Here is a 27,818-nt window from a genome sequence, read left to right on the forward strand (position 1 = left end):
TATGACAGAATCACTGACTGGGTGGATCAGGGAAATGCTGTAGATATAGTATATCTTGACTTCAGCAAAGCATTTGAAAAAGTATCTCACACCATCCTTATTGAAAAAATGACCAAGTATGCAATGGACCAGGCAACTGTTAGGTGGATTCATAACTGGCTTAGTGATCGGACTCAAAGGGTGGTTGTAAATGGCTTCACATCCAGCTGGATGAATGTCTCAAGTGGGGTACCACAGGGCTCCGTCCTGGGACCTGTATTGTTCAACATCTTTATCAATGATTTAGATGAAGGAATTGAGGGTAAGCTGATTAAATTTGCTGATGACACAAAGCTAGGAGGGATAGCTAATACTAGAGAAGAGAGAGAGAGGATTCAAAAAGACCTAAATAAACTGGAGCAGTGGGAAGCAACCAACAGAATGGTTTTTAACAGGGAAAAATGCAAAGTACTACATCTGGGCAATAAAAATGAAAAAAGCATATACAGAATGGGAGGAATAGAGCTAAGCAACAGTACATGTGAAAAAGACTTAGGTATACTAATAGATCATAGACTGAACATGAGTCAACAGTGTGATGCAGCAGCAAAAAAGGCAAATACAATTCTGGGATGTATTAACAGAAGCATACAGTCTAGATCACGTGAAGTCATTATCAGTCTTTACTCCTCTTTGGTCAGACCTCATCTGGAATACTGTGTACAGTTTTGGGCACCACATTTTAAAAAAGACATAGACAAACTGGAGCAAGTTCAGAGAAGAGCGACCAGAATGGTGACTGGTCTGCAAACCATGTCCTATGAGGAACGGTTGCAGGATTTGGGAATGTTTAGCTGCAAAAAAGAAGACTGAGAGGAGACTTAATAGCTGTCTACAAATATGTCAAGGGCTGTCACATTGTAGAAGGATCATCTTTATTCTCATTTGCACAAGGAAAGACTAGAAGCAATGGGATGAAACTAAATGGGAGGAGACACAGATTAGATATTAGAAAAAACTTTTTGACAGTTAGGGTGATTAATGAGTGGAACAGGCTGCCACGAGAGGTGGTGAGTTCCCCTTCAATGGACGTCTTCAAACAGAGGCTGGACAGACATCTGTCTGAGATGATCTAGTGAATCCTGCTTTGAGCAGGGGGTTGGACCAGATGACCCAGGAGGTCCCTTCCAACTCTACCATTCTATGATTCTATGATTCTACCTCAGTATATATACAAGACCCTGACACCTCAGTATATATATACAGGACCCTGACACCTCAGTATATATACAGGACACTGACACCTCAGTATATATACAGGACACTGACACCTCAGTATATATATACAGGACCCTGACACCTCAGTATATATACAGGACACTGACACCTCAGTATATATACAGGACACTGACACCTCAGTATATATACAGGACCCTGACACCTCAGTATATATATACAGGACCCTGACACCTCAGTATATATACAGGACACAGACACCTCAGTATATATACAGGACACTGACACCTCAGTATATATATACAGGACCCTGACACCTCAGTATCTATACAGGACCCTGACACCTCAGTATATATACAGGACCCTGACACCTCAGTATATATACAGGACCCTGACACCTCAGTATATATACAGGACCCTGACACCTCAGTATATATACAGGACACTGACATCTCAGTATATATACAGGACACTGACACCACAGTATATATACAGGACACTGACACCTCAGTATATATACAGGACACTGACATCTCAGTATATATACAGGACCCTGACACCTCAGTATATATACAGGACCCTGACACCTCAGTATATATACAGGACCCTGACACCTCAGTATATATACAGGACCCTGACACCTCAGTATATATACAGGACCCTGACACCTCAGTATATATACAGGACCCTGACATCTCAGTATATATACAGGACACTGACACCACAGTATATATACAGGACACTGACATCTCAGTATATATACAGGACCCTGACACCTCAGTATATATACAGGACCCTGACACCTCAGTATATATATACAGGACACTGACACCTCAGTATATATATACAGGACACTGACACCTCAGTATATATATACAGGACACTGACACCTCAGTATATATATACAGGACACTGACACCTCAGTATATATACAGGACACTGACACCTCAGTATATATATATACAGGACACTGACACCTCAGTATATATATACAGGACCCTGACATCTCAGTATATATACAGGACCCTGACATCTCAGTATATATACAGGACCCTGACACCTCAGTATATATACAGGACCCTGACACCTCAGTATATATACAGGACACTGACACCTCAGTATATATACAGGACCCTGACACCTCAGTATATATACAGGACACTGACACCTCAGTATATATATACAGGACCCTGACACCTCAGTATATATATACAGGACCCTGACACCTCAGTATATATATACTGGACACTGACACCTCAGTATATATATACTGGACACTGACACCTCAGTATATACACAGGACACTGACACCTCAGTATATATACAGGACCCTGACACCTCAGTATATATACAGGACCCTGACACCTCAGTATATATACAGGACCCTGACACCTCAGTATATATACAGGACCCTGACACCTCAGTATATATACAGGACACTGACACCTCAGTATATATACAGGACCCTGACACCTCAGTATATATACTGGACACTGACACCTCAGTATATATACAGGACCCTGACATCTCAGTATATATACAGGACCCTGACACCTCAGTATATATACAGGACCCTGACACCTCAGTATATATACAGGACCCTGACACCTCAGTATATATACAGAACCCTGACACCTCAGTATATATATACTGGACACTGACACCTCAGTATATATACAGGACCCTGACACCTCAGTATATATACAGGACCCTGACACCTCAGTATATATATACAGGACACTGACACCTCAGTATATATATACAGGACCCTGACACCTCAGTATATATATACTGGACACTGACACCTCAGTATATATACAGGACACTGACACCTCAGTATATATACAGGACCCTGACACCTCAGTATACAGGACCCTGACACCTCAGTATATATACAGGACTCTGACACCTCAGTATATATATACAGGACACTGACACCTCAGTATATATACAGGACCCTGACACCTCAGTATATACACAGGACCCTGACACCTCAGTATATATACAGGACCCTGACACCTCAGTATATATACAGGACCCTGACACCTCAGTATATATACAGGACCCCGACACCTCAGTATATATACAGGACCCCGACACCTCAGTATATATACAGGACCCCGACACCTCAGTATATATACAGGACCCCGACACCTCAGTATATATACAGGACACTGACACCTCAGTATATATACAGGACACTGACACCTCAGTATATATACAGGACACTGACACCTCAGTATATATACAGGACCCTGACACCTCAGTATATATACAGGACCCTGACACCTCAGTATATATACAGGACCCTGACATCTCATTATATATACCGGACACTGACATCTCAGTATATATACAGGACCCTGACACCTCAGTATATATACAGGACCCTGACACCTCAGTATATATATACAGGACCCTGACACCTCAGTATATATATACAGGACCCTGACACCTCAGTATATATACAGGACCCTGACACCTCAGTATATATACAGGACCCTGACACCTCAGTATATATACAGGACCCTGACACCTCAGTATATATACAGGACCCTGACACCTCAGTATATATATACAGGACACTGACACCTCAGTATATATACAGGACCCTGACACCTCAGTATATATACAGGACCCTGACACCTCAGTATATATACAGGACACTGACACCTCAGTATATATATACAGGACCCTGACACCTCTGTCTATCCCTTTAGATAAAGGAACAGTGAGCTTTCCGCGTTTCCCCTCAGGTGATTATTCTCACTTTGGGCTTTCGCGGCTCTTTTGCACTTGGTGCTGTAATATAGTATTAGCCTGGACCAGCTGCTTTATAAGTTCCTCCATACCTGGCAATTATGTGCACTGTCTCTTTAAGGCTCTTTATGCTGCATCCGAATCTTCATATGTGGGGATTTATCTCATTGGTTGGAACAATGGAGACACAGACGGTTTCATATCCACACCTAAAAGACAAGTGACACAAAATCCTGCGGCTCTGAGCACTTACTGACAATGTGACCGCCCTGTCTGACACAATAGACAGCAGTGACATGTACCTGTAGTGTGAACGTAGTCTAAGAGCAAACAGCTGAGAGAGACACCCCCAAACCCCCCCCCCCCCCCCCCCGTGTCCAGAGAAAGACCCCCTGTGTCCAGCTGGAGACCATGCTGAGTCCAGAGAGAGATCCTCCCCCCCCACCCCCCACCCCCCTCGTGTCCAGTGAGACTCCCCCCAAGAAGTTAAACCTACACACCACAGGTTTATATACAGACTAGGAAAATCCCTGACTTGTCCCTGCCTGACTGCGGAGGTTAGCACCCTAAAATTACACAATGAGAACCCACTCAATGGGACCCTGAGTGTCCTTAACTGCACCCTGAACTATACATAGAGTGTAAACCACAACTGAATGTAGTGCACACAGAGGGTGAGACATAGGACAAAGGACGTGATCACACAGTCGTACATGAAAGACTGAAGAAAAAAAGAGAAAGCCAAAAAGACCTTCGGTATACGTGCAGACCCTCAAGCTCTAAATGTAACAAAATGGGAAGAGTGCTGGGATGGGGAACATGCAAACAAACTGCAGGAGAAACAATAGGGAAAACCTCAGCAAGATAATCATTGACTGGGGAGCTGGGACTTCAAACATCTATCTAATTTGGAATATAAAGACTGCATGTACCAGGAGAATATAAATAGCCCTTCCCAAGATGTGATAGAAGAAACCAAATAAGGAAGTGAAAACATCTGCACAGAAGCAACACAGCAAAGACAAGAGCGTTATCAGCAATTGGACAGAGACAACAAAGGCTGTGATCCACCAGAGAGGGAAACCGACCCACAGCCAGAAGTCACTGGATCGAGCCCTGGAGTCAAGCCCTGACATCGGTAAAAGATCCAGGGGTGGCGACTTTTTATTCGTTCCCTTAAATTCCACAAAAACCTGAAAATCCCCCAGAGGCCTACTGTCTCTGGTGCAGGGAATCTAATGGGAAAAGCCAATCACTGGCAGGACCGGGAATAAAGAGGATTCGACTACGAGTGTCTGTCATATACCAGAAGAGCGAAGTTCTTCAAGAACTGGAGACACATTGGAGCAGCATGAATTACTTGGCACCTTGTACTCAGGCGGATACCATGAGAAGGAGGTGCTGCCAGTAATTTGGGATCTTGTGACAATGAATATAATCCTACCGCAAACAGTTTGTGCTGAATTTACTGAAGTTCTTCCTGAGACTTGATCGTTTCCTGTGTGGCAGTTGCTTCTATCTGCAGGTACGAGGGGCTGCAATGGGAACAAACGTCGCTCCAACTATCACTGACATCTATGTGCGTTGCTGGAAGAGGAGATTGTCTTTGTTGCCCAGATGTCCAGGGTCATTGAGAAGATCCGCACCTGGAGATGTTATACTGATAACATATTGATCAGTGGATGGACACAGTTGGATTTGCAGGAATTTATAAGACCCCCCGCCTCGTCTGGATAGAGTCATTAAAGGGGATTGATAATAAAATATAAACTGACCTGTATAAGAAAGATCCGGCGATCACCAGCAGGCTATAGTATGAAGGAGAGCCCACCCTTCACACCATCAGGGCCACCAACTAAGGGGAGATTTCTCTGGTTTTGTGGTAATTGTTCCACCTTCTAATCCTTCAGAATAAAGGCTTCAGAGTTCATGTATGAGATATTGGAAAGTAACTAGTAAGGAAGTATGATGAAGAACACCTACATTATCGGTAAGAATAATGGAGGAGCGGAGCAATGTAGAGATATAAGGAGCGACGCTCCAGAATAATATTATGGGAAATGTAGGAAAACCGTCGTGTCAGAAGAGCTGATGGCTCCTCTTTACTGATCTTCTCTGCTCATCTAGAACTTTCCATCTGACTTTTCCTTCATTCTGTGACTTTTCCTTTTGTGACTTTTCTTCCTTTCTCTGATGTTTTCTTCCAGCTGTAAGTTTTCCATTATTTCTTTTACAGCTCTGAAATCCGGGTAAAGATTTGAAGAATCTTAATGCTGAAAGCCATAATGAAGAATGAAGAAAGTGATGTGCGATGCAGAGAGGACGATCCTACAGGTAACCGCCCCGGTGAGGAGTCACCACGAAATAAAGCCGAGCCACATTCTCATTCACCGGACCGGACACGTCTGAATTTACCAAACTCCACAGATTTCCTGGGAAATTCCATTCACTGAGAAGTTATTGTCTGCAAACTGAAAGTCCCTTATTATGTTCTGGGGTCTCTCCGGACCCTACAGCTTAATAAACTTATATTTACCCCACTGCTCAGCTCTCCGGCCCCTCCGCTCCTCACCGTCACCGCCCGGTAATGGACAATGATCTGGAATGAGCATTAGCAGAATTGATTATTGATTTTATATTTACCCAAAGTAAATGACACTTTAGTCAGTTAATAACAGAGTTTTCTACATATCTTGAAATTTTACCGGGAAAAAAATTCCCTGGAGTATAAGTTGGTGCATATGCAAAATAGGAGCGTGTTCACACTGGCCATTAACCCCTTTACCCCCAGGGTGGTTTGCACGTTAATGACCGGGCCAATTTTTACAATTCTGACCACTGTCACTTTATGAGGTAATTACTCTGGACCCTCAACGGATCCCCCTGATTCTGAGAATGTTTTTTGGTGACATATTGGACTTCATGATTGTGGTAAAATTTCTTCGATATCACTTGCATTTATTTGTGAAATTAAATGGAAATTTGGTGAAAATTTTGTAATTTTCAAAATTTTAATTTTTATTCCCTTAAATCAGAGAGATACAGTACAGACCAAAAGTTTGGACACACCTTCTCATTTAAAGATTTTTCTGTATTTTCATGACTATGAAAATTGTACATTCACACTGAAGGCATCAAAACTATGAATTACCACATGTGGAATTATAAACTTAACAAAAAAGTGTGAAACAACTGAAAATATGTCTTATATTCTAGGTTCTTCAAAGTAGCCACCTTTTGCTTTGATGACTGCTTTGCACACTCTTGGCATTCTTTTGATGAGCTTCAAAAGGTCGTCACCGGAAATGGTCTTCCAACAATCTTGAAGGAGTTCCCAGAGATGCTTAGCACTTGTTGGCCCTTTTGCCTTCACTCTGCGGTCCAGCTCACCCCAAACCATCTCGATTGGGTTCAGGTCTGGTGACTGTGGAGGCCAGGTCATCTGGCGTAGCCCCCCATCATTCTCCTTCTTGGTCAAATAGCCCTTACACAGCCTGGAGGTGGGTTTGGGGTCATTGTCCTGTTGAAAAATAAATGATGGTCCAACTAAACGCAAACCGGATGGAATAGCATGCCGCTGCAAGATGCTGTGGTAGCCATGCTGGTTCAGTATGCCTTCAATTTTCAATAAATTCCCAACAGTGTCACCTGCAAAGCACCCCCACACCATCACACCTCCTCCTCCATGCTTCACGGTGGGAACCAGGCATGTAGAGTCCATCCGTTCACCTTTTCTGCGTCGCACAAAGACACGGTGGTTGGAACCAAAGATCTCAAATTTGGACTCATCAGACCAAAGCACAGATTTCCACTGGTCTAATGTCCATTCCTTGTGTTCTTTAGCCCAAACAAGTCTCTTCTGCTTGTTGCCTGTCCTTAGCAGTGGTTTCCTAGCAGCTATTTTACCATGAAGGCCTGCTGCACAAAGTCTCCTCTTAACAGTTGTTGTAGAGATGTATCTGCTGCTAGAACTCTGTGTGGCATTGACCTGGTCTCTAATCTGAGCTGTTGTTAATCTGCGATTTCTGAGGCTGGTGACTCGGATAAACTTATCCTCAGAAGCAGAGGTGACTCTTGGTCTTCCTTTCCTGGGGCGGTCCTCATGGGAGCCAGTTTCTTTGTAGCGCTTGATGGTTTTTTGCAACTGCACTTGAGGACACTTGCAAAGTTTTCCCAATTTTTCGCACTGACTGACCTTCATTTCTTAAAGTAATGATGGCCACTCGTTTTTCTTTACTTAGCTGCTTTTTTCTTGCCATAATACAAATTCTAACAGTCTATTCTGTAAGACTATCAGCTGTGTATCCACCAGACTTCTGCACAACACAACTGATGGTCCCAACTAGAGATGAGCGTTGTTCGACTCGAACTATTCGCCAATCTCAAATTCGAGCTGTTTTGGGCGGTGTTCGAGCCATTTGGCGAACACGAACGATTTGAAAAAAATTCGGCTGTTCGAGGTTATGTTCGATAACTGTTCGTGCACCAAAATCATAACTGGATTTTTTCTCAGTAATGCTGAAAATTAATGTTAATCCGCAGTTTGAGTGTACAGCGGGGCGGGGGGAGGGGCAGGGGATGGATCTCTGCAGGAATAATGAAGATCTCCATTTTTTTTTCTCTTTCCCACATTTGCAGTGGGGAGGTGCAATCTGTCAGCCTATCAGCAGCGCACACACGGAGCGAAGTGCTTTTTTTCACACAAGCAAGGGCATGTGTGATTGGCAGTGTATGTCACATGTCCTTGCCCTATAAGACCAAGCCATTTTCCCCGTCGCCACCATTTTCTCACTGCTGCAGCTGCGTGTTAGACGGCACCGCTGTTGCTGTGTGCGCTATACCTTGTTAATTTCAAGCCAATTTTCGCACAAATCTACAGATAGCTTGGGAGTAGGGAATAGTTGTGATTGCAGTCCTTTTGAGGACTAGGTTACAGCATTTCCTACGACTTTTATCAGGCAGGTCTGTGCTCTTAAATAGATAGATTGTGGGAGTAAAGACTAATTGTAATTGGAGTCCTTTTCAGGACTAGGTTACATCAGTTCCTATCAGTTTTTGCCAGGCAGGTATGTGCCAGTGCTGTGCAAGTTTTTTTCACAGCATTTGGCTGAATCTAGCAAAGCTAATCCTTTTTGGCCTATTGCAGAGTGTGTTAGTCAGTGGAGTAGCCTATCTGTGTTGCAAGATATACCACCTGTGTATAGAATACACATTTTTTTACTGCACCTAGTGAAGTAAAATCTTTTGGGCATAGCATCATTCTATTAGTCCATCTATACTGACCTCCATCAGGTTGCAAATTCAATCTATTTTTTTTCTGCATCTAGCTCTGAAAAAATATTTGGGCTTCTAGCAGTGTGTGGGACTTGGTCTATTAGTCCATCTATACTGACCTCCATCAGGTTGCAAATTGAATATAATTTTTTTCTGCATCTAACCCAGCCAATAGTTTTGGCCTAATACCACAGTTTGGCCACTCAGCTCTGCTCGGTTCCCATCCATTGTTTTTTTGTGCAAACAACTCCAGAGTTGTGAATTAGTTAACCACCAAAATGAGTGGAAAAAGGCCTGCTGCTGGTGGAAAGGGGAATAGGCGTGTTGGGAAGGGGAAAAAAGGTTGTGTCCGTGGGGTAGATGTTAAAGCAACAGTAACATCTGCAGAAGAAAGACCATCTTCCAGCCAAACTAAGATGTCTACTTCTTTTAGCGGACAATGTGATAAGATCCCTTTCTTACGGCCACGCCAATCGCTACAAATTCCAGATGAGGCACAAAAACAGCAGGTGCTTCAACGGATATCAAGTGCTCCTTTAAGTGGGCTCTCCTCCACATCAACTTCAACATCACAAATACTCCAGTCCTCAAAGGTGTCACCCCAATCGCACTTGCTTCCTCACAGCTCCCAAATCTCCAGCTGCCCGTCTGAGTATGAGGTAGAACAGATGGTTGAGTCTGCAGAGCTGTTTACTCATACTATAGCCTGGGAATCAGAGGTCGACTCCAGCGCTTCTGTGAATCCAGACGAGGAAATGATCTGCACTGATGCCCAGAATCTTTATGAGTCGGATCCAGGACCAGACGCTGAAGGTTCTGACCATAATGTAGACCCTCATTCCCAAACTGTAACTCCTGTTGGTGGAGACAATGAGGAAGACGATGATGAGACTCAAATACCTGATTGGAGCGACAACTTTAGTTTTTTGTCAGGGCAGGAACAGGTTGGCTCTGAGGACGACGGGTGTGATAACGCACAGGGTGATGATGATGAGGTTGGAGATCCCACTTACTGTCAACCCACAGTCAGCCAGTCGATGAGGTCAGCAGAGGAGGTGGAGGAGGATGCTAGTGACGACGAGGTCAGGTTGCGCCTTCCTGGACAGAGACGTAGTACTGGAAGCACGTCAACAACTGCATCCTCAAACACAACTCTGCCTCTCACCACAAGTCGTGGTGGCTCTTCAAGTCGCATGGGTGCTAAGCCTTGCATAGCCTGGGCATTTTTTCAGATCGATAAAGATGACCCAACTCGTGTTATCTGTAACATTTGTCAGCAAAAGCTAAGTAGAGTCCAAAAAATACATAGTTTGAGTACTTCATGCATGAACCGGCACATGGACATGAAGCATAAGTTGCAGTGGGAAGCTCACTGTGCTACAATGCGGCCTAGCCGGCCGTGCCAACCACCGTCTGCCACATCTTGTGCATCCGCGGCCTCTTCATCCTCTGTGACTGGGGGGACAGCAGTCACACCTGTTTTGGGACGCAGACCTGCCACCTCTTTACCCGCAACAGCCAGCGTGATTGGCAGGTCATCATTTTCTTTGGAGGTGGTAACACCAGCTGGTGTTGAGCGCTGTCCGACATCGATAGCACCACCTTTGGATCAAGACAACCTAACATGTACGCCTGCATCTTCCTCACAGACCGGCAGTTTGCCGGGGACACCCTTATCAACCCCGTCTAAGCACAACAGCCAGCCCTCGGTCCCTCAGATGTGGACAAGTAAAAGACCATTTCCTCCTAGCCATGAGAAAGCTAAGAGGTTGAATTTCACCATCTGCAAGCTCTTGTCTACAGAAATGCTGCCTTTCCACCTGGTGGACACAGAGGATTTTCGAGACCTTATGTCCGTCGCAGTGCCCCAGTACCAGATGCGCAGTCTGCACTACTTCTCAAAGAAAGGTGTGCCTGCGCTCCACCAGCATGTCGCACACAACATCACCGCTTCTTTGAGAAACTCTGTGTGTGACAGGGTGCATTTCACCACAGACACTTGGACGAGTAGACATGGACAGGGGCGTTACATGTCGCTGACTGGGCACTGGGTAACTATGGTGACAGCAGGACAAGGGGCTGCTGTCCAAGTCTTGCCGTCCCCACGAGTTGTGCGTCAATCCTCTTTATCTCAAAGTTCCTCCACTGCTTCTGCCTCCTCAACCTCCTCTCGGTCCTCCACCTGCACCCAAAGCCTGTCTGGTCATGCCACAAGCTTTCTAACTGCGCAGAAGGGATCCTGCACACCTCCTTACTATGCTGGCAGTAGGGCTCAACGTCATCAGGCGGTTTTTACTTTGAAATGTCTGGGAAATGTGAGTCACACAGCTGAGGAGTTGTGGTCAGCTCTGGAGAACCAATTTCATGAATGGTTGTCTCCACTGGACCTGAAACCAGGGAAGGCCGTGTGCGACAATGCTGCAAACCTGGGTGCGGCCCTTCGCCGGGGCAATGTCACACACGTGCCTTGTATGGCTCACGTGTTGAACCTGTTGAATTTTTAGCCCACTATCCCGGACTAGATGGCCTTCTGCAGAGGGCACGGTCGCTGTGTGCTCACTTCCGCCGTTTGCATCCCGCAGCTCAGCGACTTACATCTCTACAGAAGTCGTTGGGCCTGCCACTTCACCGGCTAAAATGCGATGTGCCTACCCGGTGGAATTCAACTCTGCACATGTTGCAGCGACTGTGGCAGCACCGACAAGCCCTGGTGCAATACGTTCTGACGTATAGCCTGGGCCAACGAGATCCAGAGGTGGGGCAAATAACGCTGGAGGAGTGGTCTCAGAGCAGGGACCTATGCACCCTTCTGCACAGTTTTGAAATGGCGACGAAGATGTTTGGTGCTGACGATGCCATTATCAGCATGACTATTCCGGTGATTAACATGCTGAAGCACATGTTAAACAGAATTCGGAGTCAGGTGGTGGCACAAGAGGAGGTGGAGGAAGTAGAGGAGGAGGAGTTGTATGCGGAAGGGCTAACATCTGCAAGGTCCAGACGGTCGGCAGCACCAAGGCGGCAGGCATGTGAGGGTGGGGGAGATGGTTTTACCAGGGCGCATGTTAGCAGCCAAACTAGTGAGGAAGGTGCAGGAGCCCAGGAAGAAGTGGAGGACGAACTGATGGAAGACTCATCAGATGAGGGAGACCTTGATCACATTTCTGTTGTGCGAGGTTGGGGGGAGAGGACAGAGGAAGGAAGCATGATTGTTACCTCGCCACCAACACAACAGGGACTTGATGCTCCTGGATGCGCAACACACATGAGTGCCTTCTTGCTGCACTACCTGCAACATGACCCTCGAATTGTGACAATTAGAAATAATCCTGACTACTGGGTTGCCACACTCTTAGATCCCCGGTACAAAAGTAAATTTGCAGAAATTATTCCTGCCATAGAAAGGGATGCACGCATGCAGGAGTATCAGAAGAGACTGTTGCAGAATCTTACATGTGCTTTTCCACAAAACACCAGTGGTGCACGTAGTGAATTTCACAGTTCCAACTTGCCAACCTTGGGACCGTCGAGTGTTCAGCAGTCAAACCGTAACAGAACCACAGTATCTGCTGGTAACATCAATTTTGCGGAATCATTTCACCACTTTTTTAGCCCATCCTTTGCAAGGCCACAGGAGACAAGAAGTCTGACACATAGTCAACGCCTAGAGACGATGGTACAGGAGTATCTCCAAGTAAACATTGAAGCCATGACTGTGTCACTGGACCCTTGCTCTTTTTGGGCTTCCAATCTGGATAAATGGCCGGAGCTCGCCACTTACGCCTTGGAGATCTCGTCATGCCCCGCAGCCAGCGTTCTGTCTGAACGTGTGTTCAGCGCTGCTGGTGGTGTGCTGACAGATAAGCGCACGCGGCTCTCCACTGATAATGTAGACAGACTCACGTTCATAAAGATGAACATGGATCCAAAACGACTTTTCTACCCCTGTGTCATCCTGGGGAGAGTAAAAGCTTGATGATTGGTTAAAATCACCCTACCAACCGTTTTAAGCTTTCAAATTACTAATCATGTTTATCTGTATCTTGGCTGGAAAATAATTTGGGCTTTGTAGCAGTTTGTAGTACTGATTCTATTAGGCCATCTATACTAAGCTCCACCAGATTTAAAATTACTAATCATGTTTATCTGTATCTTGGCTGGAAAATAATTTGGGCTTTGTAGCAGTGTGCAGCACTGATCCTATTAGGCCATCTATACTAAGCTCCACTAGATTTAAAATTAATAATAATTTTTAACTGCATGTAGCCCGGAAAATAATTTTGGGGCTCCGAGATGCGCAAGACACATAAGTGCCTTCTTGCTGCACTACCTGCAACTTGACCCTCAGATTGTCAGAATTCGAAGTAATCCTGACTACTGGGTTGCCACACTCTTAGATCCCCCACACTCTTCGATCAACCTTTTTATTTTAATAAAGACCAAAAAAATGGTCATTTTTGAAATTATAAGCATTAGCAGGTTATTAGAAACTGAAATCAAACAGTTTTCAACTCAAAACTTTATTCTAGGTGATGTTACATTTGCACATAGGACCCCTTGTTCGAAAGGAGCTTCTGAACTCTCTCGTCCATTGAATTTGTCAGGTTTTGGATGGTTTCTGCTTCAATTGTTTTGCATGAGGACAGAATACCCTCCCAGAGCTGTTGCTTAGATGTGAACTGCCTCCCGCCATCATAGACACTCCTTTTGATGATGCTCCAGAGGTTCTGAATGGGGTAGAGGTCAGGGGAGCATGGGGGTCACACCATAAGTTTGTCCCCTTTTATGCCCATATCAGTCAGAGATGCAGATGTGTTATGTGCAGCATGAGACGGTGCATTATCATGCATGAAAATGATCTTGCTGTGGAATACACGGTTCTTCTTCTTGAACCATGGCAGGAAGTGCTGTTTGAGAAACTCCACATACATTATGGAGTTCATCTTTACCCCTTCAGGGATCCTAAAGGGGCCGACAATCTCTCTCCCCATGATTCCAGCCCGAAACATTACTCCACCTCCTCCATGTTGGCGCTGTAGCCGTGTTTGCGTGGGGTGTCCATCAACCAGCCATCCTTCACTCCATCCATCTGGACCATCGAGCATTGCACGGCACTCATCCGTGAGCAAAACAGTTTTGAAGTCAGTCTTCATGTATTGTTTGGCCCACTGGAGCCATTTCTGCTTGTGTGCAGTGGATAGAGGAGGTTGACAGGATGGCGTACGCACAGCTGCAAACCTCTGAAGGACCCTGCATCTTGTTGTTCGGGGGACGTTGGAGGCACCAGCAGCTTCAAAAACTTGTCTGCTGCTATGACAAGGCTTTTTTGCCGCTGCTCTTTTAACCTGACGTAATTGCCTGTAGGAAAGAGTCCTCAATTTGCCCTTATCAGCACGCACACGTGTGTACTGTGAATCAGCTACATACTTCTTGATTACCAAGACACTTCATCCTGATCATCGCACAATGTTGATTGTAGTCATGCCTTGACCTAAACACTCCACAATTTGTTGCTTCTCAGCAGCCGACACATCCTTTTTCTTTCCCATTTTGGCAGAAAATGTAGGCTGCTTAATAATGTGGGACAGCCTTCTTAAATAGTCTTGCCTTTCATTGGACACACCTGCCAAACTAATTAGCACAGGTGTCTGCAATTGCTTACAGTGATATAAAGAGCCCTGACACACATCACCATCAATGAGTTTAACTGACAAACAAATTCTTCCCTTATCACTCCTAAACACTTTTTGCATAATAATTTGGAACACAGTGTACATGTGCTTTTCCACAAAACACCAGTGGTTCACGTAGTGAATCTTACAGTTCTAACTTGCCAACCGTGGTCTGTAAGGAGTTGTTCAATAAAGGGCCCAAAATTAAGATAACATAGATGGGAGAGGTATCTATGAATAGGAATTCCTAAGTATTTGATACCCTGTGAGGGCCAGGCAAAGGGAAAGTTGGACTGGATGGAATCCTGTATGGATTTGGGGAGGGAGACATCGAGGGCCTCAGACTTCGCTGCATTGATTTTAAAATTTGACCATGTAACAAAGTGATCTATTTCAGCCATAACAGCATGGATGGATATATGTGATTGAGTAATAAATACTAGGACATCATCAGCAAATAGAGAGCATTTGTACTCTGTGCCTCCCACCTCAATCCACCTAATATTGGGGTTATGGCGATTTGATGAGAGCAGGTGCTCCATCACTAGGATGTATAAGAGAGGGGACAGAGGACATCCCTGCTTTGTCCCATTGGTGATTATGAAAGGTGATGAAAATGTTCTGACGCGCCCCCCTGGGCCTTGGGACACCCGGAGCCGGACCCTTTTTGGTGGATGCTGTTATGATCTGCTACAAGCACTAAGGAAAGACAGGAGATCTGTCCCTACAATAGAACTAAGCTGGTGCCCTACGATGTAACGGGGAACCTGATCCTGCGATCAGACCCGCTAAAGTCCTCGGCTAGTCTGAACGAAGACCTATAGATGTGAGGGAAGGGATCCCTACAAGAACTAGGGACTGGGAGAAAGATGGACACCTCCTAGCAGAAATAGTAGCAGAATTAAGACAAACAAACAACATAGAACATAGAGGTCCGAAGACCTAGCAAAACTGACAGAGAAAAGTAACAGAGCACCAAGCTAGCTCAAGAGTAGAAATTACAATGAAGTCCAGCAAGGCCAGGAGGGCGGAGCCGGATTAAATAGGCAAAAATGGTCATGTGACCAGCAAACTAGAAAAAACCTAACAGGAGAGTTCTAACAGTACCCCCTCTTCTAAGAGGATCCTCCGGATTCCCTAGGCCCGGGCTTATCAGGAAACCTCCTGTGAAACGCTCTGACAAGTCTGGAAGCAGAAACATCATCCGCCCTCACCCATGAGTTATCCTCGGGTCCGAAACCCTTCCAAGCGACGAGATACTGCAAACTCCCTCTATACCGTCTAGAATTTAGGATGCAGGAAATTTCATATTCCCCGTCCTCCACCACCGGAGAAACAGTGGCAGAGGCGTCACCATCCGACATGTCAGCTCTTTTCAACAGAGAAACATGAAATACCGGATTAATCTTCCAGGAGGTAGGAACCTCCAACCTAACAGCAGATTGGTTAACTATCTGAAGCACCTTAAAGGGCCCTACCAACTTGGGACCCAATTTTTTAGAAGGAATCCTCAATCGCAGATTCTTAGAGGACAACCAAACCATGTCACCAACAGCAAACAAAACCTCTTGCCGTTTCCTATCAAAGTACCTCTTAGATTTTTTGTTAGCCTCCTGAAGATTATCACGCACATCCGTCCAAACTCTCTCCAAATCACCGGAAAAACTCTCCTCCTCAGGCACAGCCGATACCAATTTGGAGAATGACCCAAAAGACGGATGTCTCCCAGAACAACAAAAAAAATGCGAACACCCAGCAGAAGAGGATGTATGGTTGTTAACAGCAAATTCAGCAAGTGGCAGAAACTCAGACCACCCCTCTTGATTGTCCGCCACAAAACAACGCAAGAACTGCTCAACATCCTGGTTCTTTCTTTCTGTCTGGCCATTAGACTCAGGATGATATCCAGATGAAAACGACAAATGAACTCCCAACCTGTCACAAAAGGCACGCCAAAAACGAGCCACGAACTGAGATCTCCTATCAGAAACAATGTCAGTAGGAACGCCATGAAGTCTGACAATTTCCTTGACAAAGGCCTTAGCGAGTGTCTTAGCGCAGGGCAGTTTGATAAAGTGACACATCTTACTAAAACGGTCCACGACCACCCAGATGACAGTGAAACCCTCAGAGGGGGGAAGGTCAGTAATAAAGTCCATAGCCAGATGTGTCCAAGGTGCACTAGGAACCTCCAGAGGGCAAAGCAACCCCGCAGCAGGAGCATGCGAAGACTTGGATCTAGCACACACAGTACATTGACGCACCCACTTAATGACTTCCTTCTGCCATCCAGGCCACCAAAAACTGCGACCCACAAGTCTCTTGGTCTCACAAATTCCTGGATGACCTGCCAACCGAGACTCATGACACTCAACAAACAAATCTCTCCTAAAGGTCCTAGGCACAAACAACCTCCCATGGGGAGTGTTAGATGGGGCATTCTCCTGAGCTTTAAGAATCTCATCCTCCAAAACGGAGTCCAAAGCAGCAATCACAACACCTTCTTGTAAAATGCTCCCCTCCTCCTCAGCACCGACCATGGGAGAAAAGCTGCGAGACAAAGCATCCGCTTTAACATTCTTGGTACCCGGGATGTAAGTAACGGAAAAATTAAACCGCGAGAAAAAAAGTGCCCACCTAGCCTGACGGGCATTCAAGCGCTTGGCAGCATCAAGATATATCAGATTTTAATGATCAGTGAAAACCTGAATGGGAAATTCAGCACCTTCCAAGAGATGACGCCAGTGTTCAAATGCGAGTTTAATAGCCAATAATTCCCGATTACCAATATCGTAATTAAGTTCAGTCTCGGAACATTTTTTGGAAAAAAAGGCACAGGGATGTACTCCATCCTTGTTTTCCTGAGACAACACCGCACCAACCCCCACCGAAGAAGCATCAACCTCAACCAAAAACGGCTTAGTCACATCAGGCTGCATAAGGATGGGAGCAGAGGTGAACCTCTCCTTTAGAAACACAAAAGCTTCAATGGCCTCAGAAGTCCACTGAACCGCATTAGCACCTTTCCTGGTGAGATCAGTCAGTGGTTTGACAATAATAGAAATTTTTTTAATGAATTTTCTGTAATAATTGGCGAAACCCAAAAATCTCTGTATCGATTTCAAACCAATAGGCCTAGGCCATTGCTGTACAGCCTGAACCTTCACCGGGTCCATCTCAAAGCCCTCGCTGGAGATAATGTAGCCCAAAAAACTAATCCTCTGTACAGCGAACTCACATTTCTCCAGCTTAGCAAAAAGCAAATTGTCAATTAATAACTGTAATACCTTACGTACGCTCCGCCAATGAGACTTCAGATCCGGCGAATAAATCAAAATGTCATCCAAATACACAACCACTTTTCTGCCGATCAAAGGTCCAAGGATGTCATTAATAAGATTCTGAAAAAATGCTGGTGCATTGGTAAGACCAAAAGGCATCACCAGATTCTCAAAATGACCCACAGGAGTGTTAAAAGCAGTCTTCCATTCATCACCCTCCTTCATGCGCAACAAATTGTATGCCCCCCGGAGATCAATTTTAGAGAACCACTTGGCCCCCACTAACTGGTTAAACAAATCAGGAATCAATGGCAGTGGGTAAGGATTGCGTACAGTAATTTTATTAATCTCACGAAAATCCAGACAAGGACGTAAACCGCCGTCCTTTTTTTTAACAAAAAAAAATCCAACAGCCACAGGAGACTTGGAAGGCCTAATGTGACCGGCGGCTAAGCTTGTCTGTATGTATTCCTCCAAAGCCTTTCCCTCAGGAATAGTAAGATTAAATAAACGACTTTTAGGAAGAGTCGCTCCAGGGACAAATTCAATGGTACAATCATAGTCTCTATGGGGAGGCAAAATTTGTGATTCCTTCTCAGAAAAAACTTTCCAAAAATCTTGAATAGGTACAGGCAATTCCCCTCTATCCACAGCAGCAATGCGCCCATTACAACACTTGTCATAACACTTAGGGCTCCAGGACTTAATTTCACTGGTAGACCAATCCAGTACAGGATTGTGCAATTTTAACCAGGGTAACCCCAACACTACTGGAGAAGGCAAATTATTTAATACTACCAAATCCAAATTCTCTTGGTGAATACCATTAATAGTGAGGGGAAATTCACAGACCTTGTGAGTAACACTCTTTAAGGGAGAGCCATCAACAGAAACCACGGCAATAGGGGATGACAAAGGTTTGGGTTTTAATTTAAGTTTTTCCAAGAATCCCCCATCAATCACATTCAGAGTAGAACCACAATCCACAAATACCCGAAATTCAATTAATTCTTCCTGAGCAGTGGTAGTAGCAGAAAGAAGTACACCCTTAGTATTTAAACAGGCTATACGAGCGTAACTGACCTTTTTTTTTCTTTGTTCATACGAAGCACACAGTTCTAAATAAAATGGTCAGATTTTCCGCAATAAAAGCACAAACCTTCAGAAAATCTGCAGTCTTTTTCCTGAGAGCGGGGTGACATCACCCCAATCTCCATCGGCTCTCCAATGTCAGTACAGACCCTCTCAAGACTCGGAGCTGACATGGCAGAGGATTTACTCTCATTAACCCTTGCACGCAGTCTCCTGTCCACCCGTATAGCTAATTGCATTGCCTCCTGCAAGTTTCCAGGTGAAGGATAAGCAATCAGCAGATCCTTAACCCTTTCACCTAGCCCTGCAAGAAACAAGCTTTTCAAAGCTGAATCGTTCCACTCCACCTGAGCAGACCACCGACGGAAGTGAGTACAATAATTTTCCACATTACCTGATCCCTGCCTCAATCGTCTTAATTCAGACTCAGCAGATGAGACACGATCAGGATCATCATACAACAAACCCAAAGCAGAAAAAAAACTATCCACTGATCTAAAGCACGGATCACTAGGTTGGAGAGAAAAGGCCCATCCCTGAGGTTCTTTGCGCAAAAGTGACATTATGAACCCTATGCGCTGTGATTCATCACCAGAGGATCCGGGTCTTAAACGAAAATACAATAAACAAGCATTTTTAAAGGAAAAAAAATCTTGTTGTTCACCAAAGAATAGATCAGGCAGATGTACCTTTGGCTCTACAAAATGTGCTCCAGGACAGCTACTCACGTGTTGTTGGAGCTTGACCACCTTCAGAGAGAGAGTCCCTGCAAGCGTTGAGCCAAATCCTGAACCGAGACCATGATGGAAACTGGAGGTCTTTCCTTAGAGAAATTTTTTGGCTGGACTTACTGTTATGATCTGCTACAAGCACTAAGGAAAGACAGGAGATCTGTCCCTACAATAGAACTAAGCTGGATCCCTACGATGTAACGGTGAACCTGATCCTGCGATCAGACCCGCTAAAGTCCTCGGCTAGTCTGAACGAAGACCTGTAGATGTGAGGGAAGGGATCCCTACAAGAACTAGGGACTGGGAGAAAGATGGACACCTCCTAGCAGAAATAGTAGCAGAAATAAGACAAACAAACAACATAGAACATAGAGGTCCGAAGACCTAGCAAAACTGACAGAGAAAAGTAACAGAGCACCAAGCTAGCTCAAGAGTAAAAAATTACAATGAAGTCCAGCAAGGCCAGGAGGGCGGAGCCGGATTAAATAGGCAAAAATGGTCATGTGACCAGCAAACTAGAAAAAACCTAACAGGAGAGTTCTAACAGATGCTGGTGGTTGTAGTCTCCGTGGCGGCGACCCGGTTCCGTGGCTCAGGGCCGTCAAACCAGTGGCGGAACTATTTATGTGGTTTTGATGTTTAAATGTCCGACTACTCCACCCGTGGATTGCGGTCAGAGTGAACCGCCGCTGCAGGGCAGACCGCTGAGGCTGGTGTTGTGGGTGCAGCAGAGCGTAGCATAACTCCCCACGGGAGGAGTATAGCCTCAGGACAGTGTATGCGGAGGATGGGGGTGATGGTGCAGGGCAGCAGCAGTAATGACACGGAGTCAGTGATGCAGTCCAGGGCCTTTTCTCACAGTTCTTATTATCCAGACCACTTCTGCAGGTAACGGCTGCCCACGTCGTACTGTGCTCACCAGGTGAGGGGCTCAGACAACTCCCAGATAACTTTGGAGCGCTTCACAGGACCCCCTTTGTGTGTCCTTTGTCTGGCCTTTCTTACCAACCCTTCTGTCCGGCTGCCTCGGGCCTCCTCTTGGTAAACTTGGCGCCAGTTTCCCTGACCTTATGTGGTGCCTTCCTAGCGGGTGTAGCGAGGGGCTGCGCCACATAAAATGTCACAGCCTCCGGTTTCTAGCTGAGGGTCGTTTCCCGCCTACACTAGTTTCGGGGACCGGTCTCCCCCTTTGGCCTGACCCCTCCACGCAGGTGGATTCGGGCGTGCGGTGGCGACTCGCCCGTCCGCACCCCTGGGATCCCTTCGTTCCTCATTCCTGGAGCCTTCTCCGCTCCTCTTCCTTCCTTCTCCCTCTTCCAGGCCTGGGCCTCTGTTACTAGGCCCGCCTCTGGAGCAGAACTCATGCAGAGCCCCTGCTCCCTGTCACTTCTGCTCAGACTTCTCTGCACTGAACTAAGATGGTGCCCACCTTTTATACTCCCTTCTCAATGCACCCAGGAACTGCTTCCTCCCTGCTCCTGCACTACAGGGTTCCCCTTCCTCAGTGTTCCCTCCCCCCACTCCAGCCAGGGACAGGGACTGTCGTGCCCATCTCAGGGGCATATTGGTCGCCCTGCCCCACGGCAATGTGGTGTAATGCATGCAGGTGTCGGGTCCTGATCCACACTACATCCTTACCTGAGAGTGAGATATCACACCTCTGGGTGAGGTGCAATACCTCTGTAGCAACCGAGCCCTCGGGGTGCTACAGTTCCATTTATCTTCAGCCTAGGTGATGTATTGCGATACAGGGCCGTGATTTTGGCTATAAAAGGGTCCCCTAGACCCCTACCCCAAGCTTTTTAAGAGAATAATATATGGCGTGCCAGGAGACTCTATGGAATGCTTTCTCAGCATCCAACGAGAGTATCTAATTACAAATTTTTAACTGCATCTAGACCAGGAAATACTTTGTGCCTAGTAGCAGTGTCTGCTAGTCAGCGGATTATCCGGCTGTTAAGCAAGCTACACCACCTGTAGTTTGGACACTTAATTTTTTCAAAGGAAATGCTTCGGGACCACGGGATACTGAGTGAAGACCATCAGGAGGCACCCCAAGGCATAGGGGCTGGGACTGGCAGTAGGATGCCTTGCGGTGGACAGCCGAGCTCGATCCTTATAAAAGCTTTTTAACTGCAGCAGCTTTAGTGGACGCTACTGGAGCTGGAATTACGCGGCTGCTGGCATGAGACTTGCCCTTCAATAGATCCTTGTAAATGGATTTAAAGTGTATTCATTCAAATTAGAGAGACAATTTAAATTAAAAAGCTTAGAGCTGCCTCCACCGCAGGGGGGCTCGCTCGACCGACCAGCGGACAGGCACCAGTATTGGGAGAGGGGGGCTGGCCATCAGGGTTCACCGCGGCTCTGGCACAAACCCGGCGACACGGAGGTGGCACGGGCAGGAGCGGACTGAACGTGTCGGCTTCTCACTTTTTGGATTTTAGAAGGGCATGACATGCCTATATCTGTGTCTCCCCCTCCTTTTACTCCTCCACCTCTTTTCTTTTCGCATGACTATATGTACTTGTCACTTTTCCATGTGTTAGTTGTGTCTTCTGAGCAGTTTGTCAGCTTTTGGACACCTTTTAAGGTGTTTTCTATGTGTTTCTATGTGTTTTTGTTTGCCTGCCATTGGTTTTAACGGTGTTCGAAGGTGTTCGACGAACCGAACCGAACTCGAACACTACGGGGGTGGCTCAACACTAGTCCCAACCCCATTTATAAGGCAAGAAATCCCACTTATTAAACCTGACAGGGCACACCTGTGAAGTGAAGACCATTTCCGGTGACTACCTCTTGAAGCTCATCAAGAGAATGCCAAGAGTGTGCAAAGCCGTCATCAAAGCAAAAGGGGGCTACTGTGAAGACCCTAGAATATAAGACATATTTTCAGTTGTTTCACACTTTTTTGTTAAGTATATAATTCCACATGTGGTAATTCATAGTTTTGATGCCTTCAGTGTGAATGTACAATTTTCATAGTCATGAAAATACAGAAAAATCTTTAAATGAGAAGATGTGTCCAAACTTTTGGTCTGTACTGTATGTCACTCAAAATAGTTAATAAATAACATTTCCCACATGTCTACTTTACATCAGCACAATTTTGGAACCAAATTTTTTTTTATTAGGAAGCTATAAGGGTTAAAAGTTGACCAGCGATTTCTCATTTTTCCAACAAAATTTACAAAACCATTTTTTTAGGAACCACATCACATTTAAAGTCTTTATGACAGAAAATACCCATAAGTGACACCATTCTAATAACTGCACCCCTCAAGGTGCTCAAAACCACATTCAAGAACTTTATTAACCCTTCAGGTGCTTCACAGGAAGTTTTGGAATGTGCAAGAAAAAAATTAACATTTAACTTTTTTTCAAAAAAATGTTATTTTAGACCCAATTTTTTTTTATTTTTGCAGGGGTAACAAGAAAAAAAGGACCCCAAAATTTGTTGTTCAATTTCCCCTGAGCACGCAGATACCCTATATGTGGGAAAAAAAACACTGTTTGGGCGCACGGCAGGGCTCGGAAGGGAAGGAGCGCCATTTGACTTTTTGAATGTAAAATTTGCTTGAATAATTAGCGGATGTGCCCCTGATGTGCCTAAATAGTGGAAACCCCCCACAAGTGACCCCATTTATCTAGATGTGTGGTGAGCACCCTGAACCCCCAAGCCCTTTACAGAAGTTTATAACATGGAGCCGTGAAAATAAAAAAATCAAACTTTTTCCACATAATGTTTTAGCCCCAATTTTTTCATTTTCACAAGGGTAAGAGGATTTCTTGGATGGACCCCAAAAACTGTTGTGCAATTTCTCCTGAGTACGCCAATACCCCATGTGTGGGGAAAATACAGTGTTTGGGCTCATGGCAGAGTTCAGAAGGGAAGGAGCACTGTGTGACTTTTTGAACGCAAATTTGGCTGGATTCAAGAGCGGACGCCATGTCGCGTTTGGAGAGCCCCTAATATGCCTAAATAGTGGAAACCCCGCACAAGTGACCCCATTTTGGAAACTAGACCCCCTTAAGGATTTTATCAAGGGGTATAGTGAACATTTTGAACCCAGAGGTACGACACAGAATTTGATAACATTAGGGCATCATATTGAATAAGTTGTCATTAGTCTTGAGCGCAAGTGCTCGCTACTTGAGTTTGCATCGGGTACTCAGGTATGCACCATGTATCGCGGTTGCTCGAGTGACATTCTCGAGTCACTGCCCCGCATGTTTCACGGTTATTAGACACCCAAAAAAAAACATGCGGGGATCGCTCATTCATGGCAGGCAATCCCCACGTTTTTTTGGCCGCAAAGCATATGGGGCGGAGACTTGAGCATGTCACTTGAGCACCCGCGATACTCAGTGCATACCCGAGCACCCGATGCAAACTCAAGTAGCGAGTACTTGCGCTCAACACTAGTCGCCATATCGTCATCTTTTTTTTTTTTTTACTTTTGAAAAAAATCCCAAACCTAACCCAACCCTAACCCCAACCCTAACTCTAACCCTAGCCCAACCCTAACCCTAGCCCAACCCTAACTCTAACCCTAACTCTAACCCTAGCCCAACCCCAACCCCAACCCTAACTCTAACCCTAGCCCAACCCTAACTCTAACCCTAGCCCAACCCTAACCCTTGTCCAACCCTAACTCTAACCCTCGCATAACCCCAACCCTAGCACAATCCTAACCCGAGAGTTTATTTTTTACGCCGTTCCTCATATAAGTGATTAGACAACTTTATTCTTCGACATTTTTTGATCGCTTTCTATTCCAGCTTTTGGGAGGCAGAATAAACAAAAAACAACAATTCAGGAATTGTGTTTTTTTATTTTTTTTATGCTGTTCCGCGTGTGGTAAAATTGATGAGGTAGCTTTATTCTTCGGGTCAGTACGATTACAGCGGTACCACATTTATATAGTTTTTCTATGTTTTGGCGCTTTTACACAATAAAAGCTATTTTATAGAAAAAATTATTTTTTTGCATTGCTTTATTCTGAGAGCTATAACTTTTTTATTTTTCGGCTGATGGAGCTGTATGGCGGTTTGTTTTTTTGCGGGACAAGATGACGTTTTCAGCGGTACCATTTTTATTTATATTCGTCTTTTTGATCGCGTGTTATTCCATTTTTTGTTTGGTGGTTGTTTTTTGCTTCGTTTTTTTTTTTTTACCGTGTTCACTGAAGGGGTTAACTAGTGAGCCAATTTTATAGGTCAGTTCGTTCCGGACGCGGCGATACCAAATATATGTACTTTTATTTATTTATTTTCATAATAATATTTATTGATGGGTACATTATATTTTTATTTTTGGTGGATTATTTTTTTTATTTTTTAAAAAAATATTTTTACTATTTTTTTTTTTTTTTTTTTTTTACTTTCTGATACTTTTTTTACTTTTATACTTTGTCCCACTATGGGACTTTCACTTTTTTTATTCTGATCGCCTGTATAGCACAGGGATGGAGCACCATCCCTGTGCTATGCAGGCTGTCAGCACTGCAGATGCAGAAGATACTTTGGGCATGCACGGCGCATGACCAAAATATCTTCCTGCTGTCTGGTGACCCGGATGTGGTAATGACGACATCGGGTCGTCATGGTGTGGCGCCCCTGAGGGTTCAGTCGCCACAGGGGTACTGCACCTCATAAAAGAGGTGTGGTATCTCCTCTCCAAGGTAAGGATGGAGCACCACACAGGACCCCACTACACACTCAACACCACACTACTCCCATTCTGTAGGGGGGCTAAAGCATAATAGTGCTGCCCCAGTCCTGAATAGAGGAGTAAGGGGGGAACCAAAAGTTAGGGGGAACCTTGTAGTGAGTGAGGGTGAAGGAAGCACTTTACTAAGCACTTAATAGAATCATTTATATACAGAGGCCATCTTTAATACCGGGTCTTTGGTCGCAGTTCCCTGGAGTGAATAGTCAGTACAAGCTGCAGCTGTTCTAGGATTCTGCGATTCAAGGTCTCAGGCCTCAAGACTGGGGACTGGGGCAGAGTTGAGTTATAGCCAGCTCTGTTCTAGATCTTAGTCCATACAAGAAGGCCCAGGAGGGGAGCATAGGAGAAAAGCTCCACAAGCTAAAGGATCTCAGGGGTGCGGACGGAGCGGAGTCGCCACCTGCTACCCATATTCTGGCCCTGCCAGAGAGACCCTGCCGCAAGAGGGGGTACCGGTCCCCGATTATCTGACTTTGCACTTCACGTCCCTGTCAGAAAAGTCCGGAGGCTTAAGTGGATCCCAGGAGGATACGGACGGAGCGGAGCCGCCACCTGTATTCCTTAATCTGCGTTTATCCAGAGGGACCCGGCCTAACGCCACGTTTACACCACAGTCACCAACAAGGGACCCAGTCGGTCCGGGAGCTACAAGCTACCTATAACGGACACCACAGTACCCGTACGGGACTTTGTGGGGGACAAGAGGCGGTTCAAGTACAGCTAGAGAGAGGAACACTCTGGTGCAGGGGTCCTGTCAAGTGCACCCGAGCTACCCGAAGTGAGCTGAACCCCTTCCTGGTGGCCGCAGCGCGCCGTGTGAAGCAGAGGGAAGCTTTGCACCTGCTACTACAACAACGTGAGTAAAGCTTGGATGACTTCACCCATTGCCTCCTTTATTCATTCCTGCGCAGTACTGCACCCACCACAACTCTCCAGTTCCTTCTCTCTCACTGCCCTGAGGCCTACTCCGCCTGTGGGGAGTAGTGCCAACCAGACTGCCAGAACATCGGCCTCAGAGGACTGTTGCAGTGCTGGTGACCTTCACCAGAAATCACAGGTGGCGTAGTCGAAGCAACTACTCATCCTTAGTAGCCCATAATTTTTATGTGACAGCCCTGGGCACGGACCGGGCCAAGGCCACGACGACATCCCCCATAACCACCGGCCCGCCGTCCGAGTACCCCACGACCCAGGGAGGGCTAGTGCGTCACAAACTTGGCGTTGTTAGAACTCTCCTGTTAGGTTTTTTCTAGTTTGCTGGTCACATGACCATTTTTGCCTATTTAATCCGGCTCCGCCCTCCTGGCCTTGCTGGACTTCATTGTATTTACTACTCTTGAGCTAGCTTGGTGCTCTGTTACCGTTCTCTGTTAGTTTTGCTAGGTCTTCTGACCTCTATGCTCTTTGTTGTGTGTTTGTCTTTGACTGCTACACTTTCTGCTAGGAGGTGTCCAACTTATCCCAGTCCCTAGTTCTTGTAGGGATCCCTCCCTTACATCTATAGGTCTTCGTACAGACTAGCCGAGGTCTTTAGCGGGTCTGATCGCAGGATCAGGTTCCCCTTTACATCGTAGGGTTCGAGTTTAGTTCTATTGTAGCGACAGATCTCCTGCCTTTCCTTAGTGCTTGTAGCAGATCATAACAGGCGTAGTCGGCAGGATTGCGTGCCCGCAGCAACGGAAGAAATTAATCCCTATTGCCGACGGGTACTGTGCGCCTTTACAACAGACTGTGTTTATACACTTAATGTGGCGCCCGCCCAAGAAGAACAGACGCCATTATGTGCCAAAAGGACAGCAACCCAACACCTCCCATCGTGGGCCTGGCTCCCCCATGGCGCCAAAAGTGCAGACCGCCCCCTCCTGCAAAGACAGTCCGCATGGTAGTGTCCATCAAGACGGATGGGACGTCCCAAGGAGTGCCCTTCAGCCAGACGCCCTGGAGCCGCCCCAAAAGGAGGAGGAGACAAAAGCAGCAACAAGCTGTGGCCGCAACAATCCGAGACTCACCGCGCACCCTGCAGCAAAGATGGACGCAGCCAAGGAGATGTCCTCCGACG

General features: G+C 45.8%; 2 protein-coding genes across 2 annotated transcripts in view; both read left to right on the top strand.

The window, feature by feature from the left end:
• The window catches only part of LOC141264605 (uncharacterized), a 69,741-nt gene extending 63,513 nt beyond the window's left edge, over positions 1–6,228 (top strand). The window contains exon 6 of the mRNA XM_073676883.1: positions 6,212–6,228. Coding sequence (XP_073532984.1) covers positions 6,212–6,228 — 17 coding nt within the window. The remainder of the gene's footprint in view (positions 1–6,211) is intronic.
• The window catches only part of LOC141264829 (uncharacterized), a 34,782-nt gene that overhangs the window by 447 nt on the left and 6,517 nt on the right, over positions 1–27,818 (top strand). Inside the window, exon 2 of the mRNA XM_073677183.1 lies at positions 6,212–6,309. Within this exon, the coding sequence (XP_073533284.1) occupies positions 6,246–6,309 (64 nt within the window). The 5' untranslated portion in view covers positions 6,212–6,245. The remainder of the gene's footprint in view (positions 1–6,211; positions 6,310–27,818) is intronic.

Source organism: Phyllobates terribilis, unplaced genomic scaffold, assembly GCF_046119375.1.
Source record: "Phyllobates terribilis strain yellow unplaced genomic scaffold, ASM4611937v1 Scaffold_4__5_contigs__length_816908805, whole genome shotgun sequence".
Classification (NCBI taxonomy): Eukaryota; Metazoa; Chordata; class Amphibia; order Anura; family Dendrobatidae; genus Phyllobates; species Phyllobates terribilis.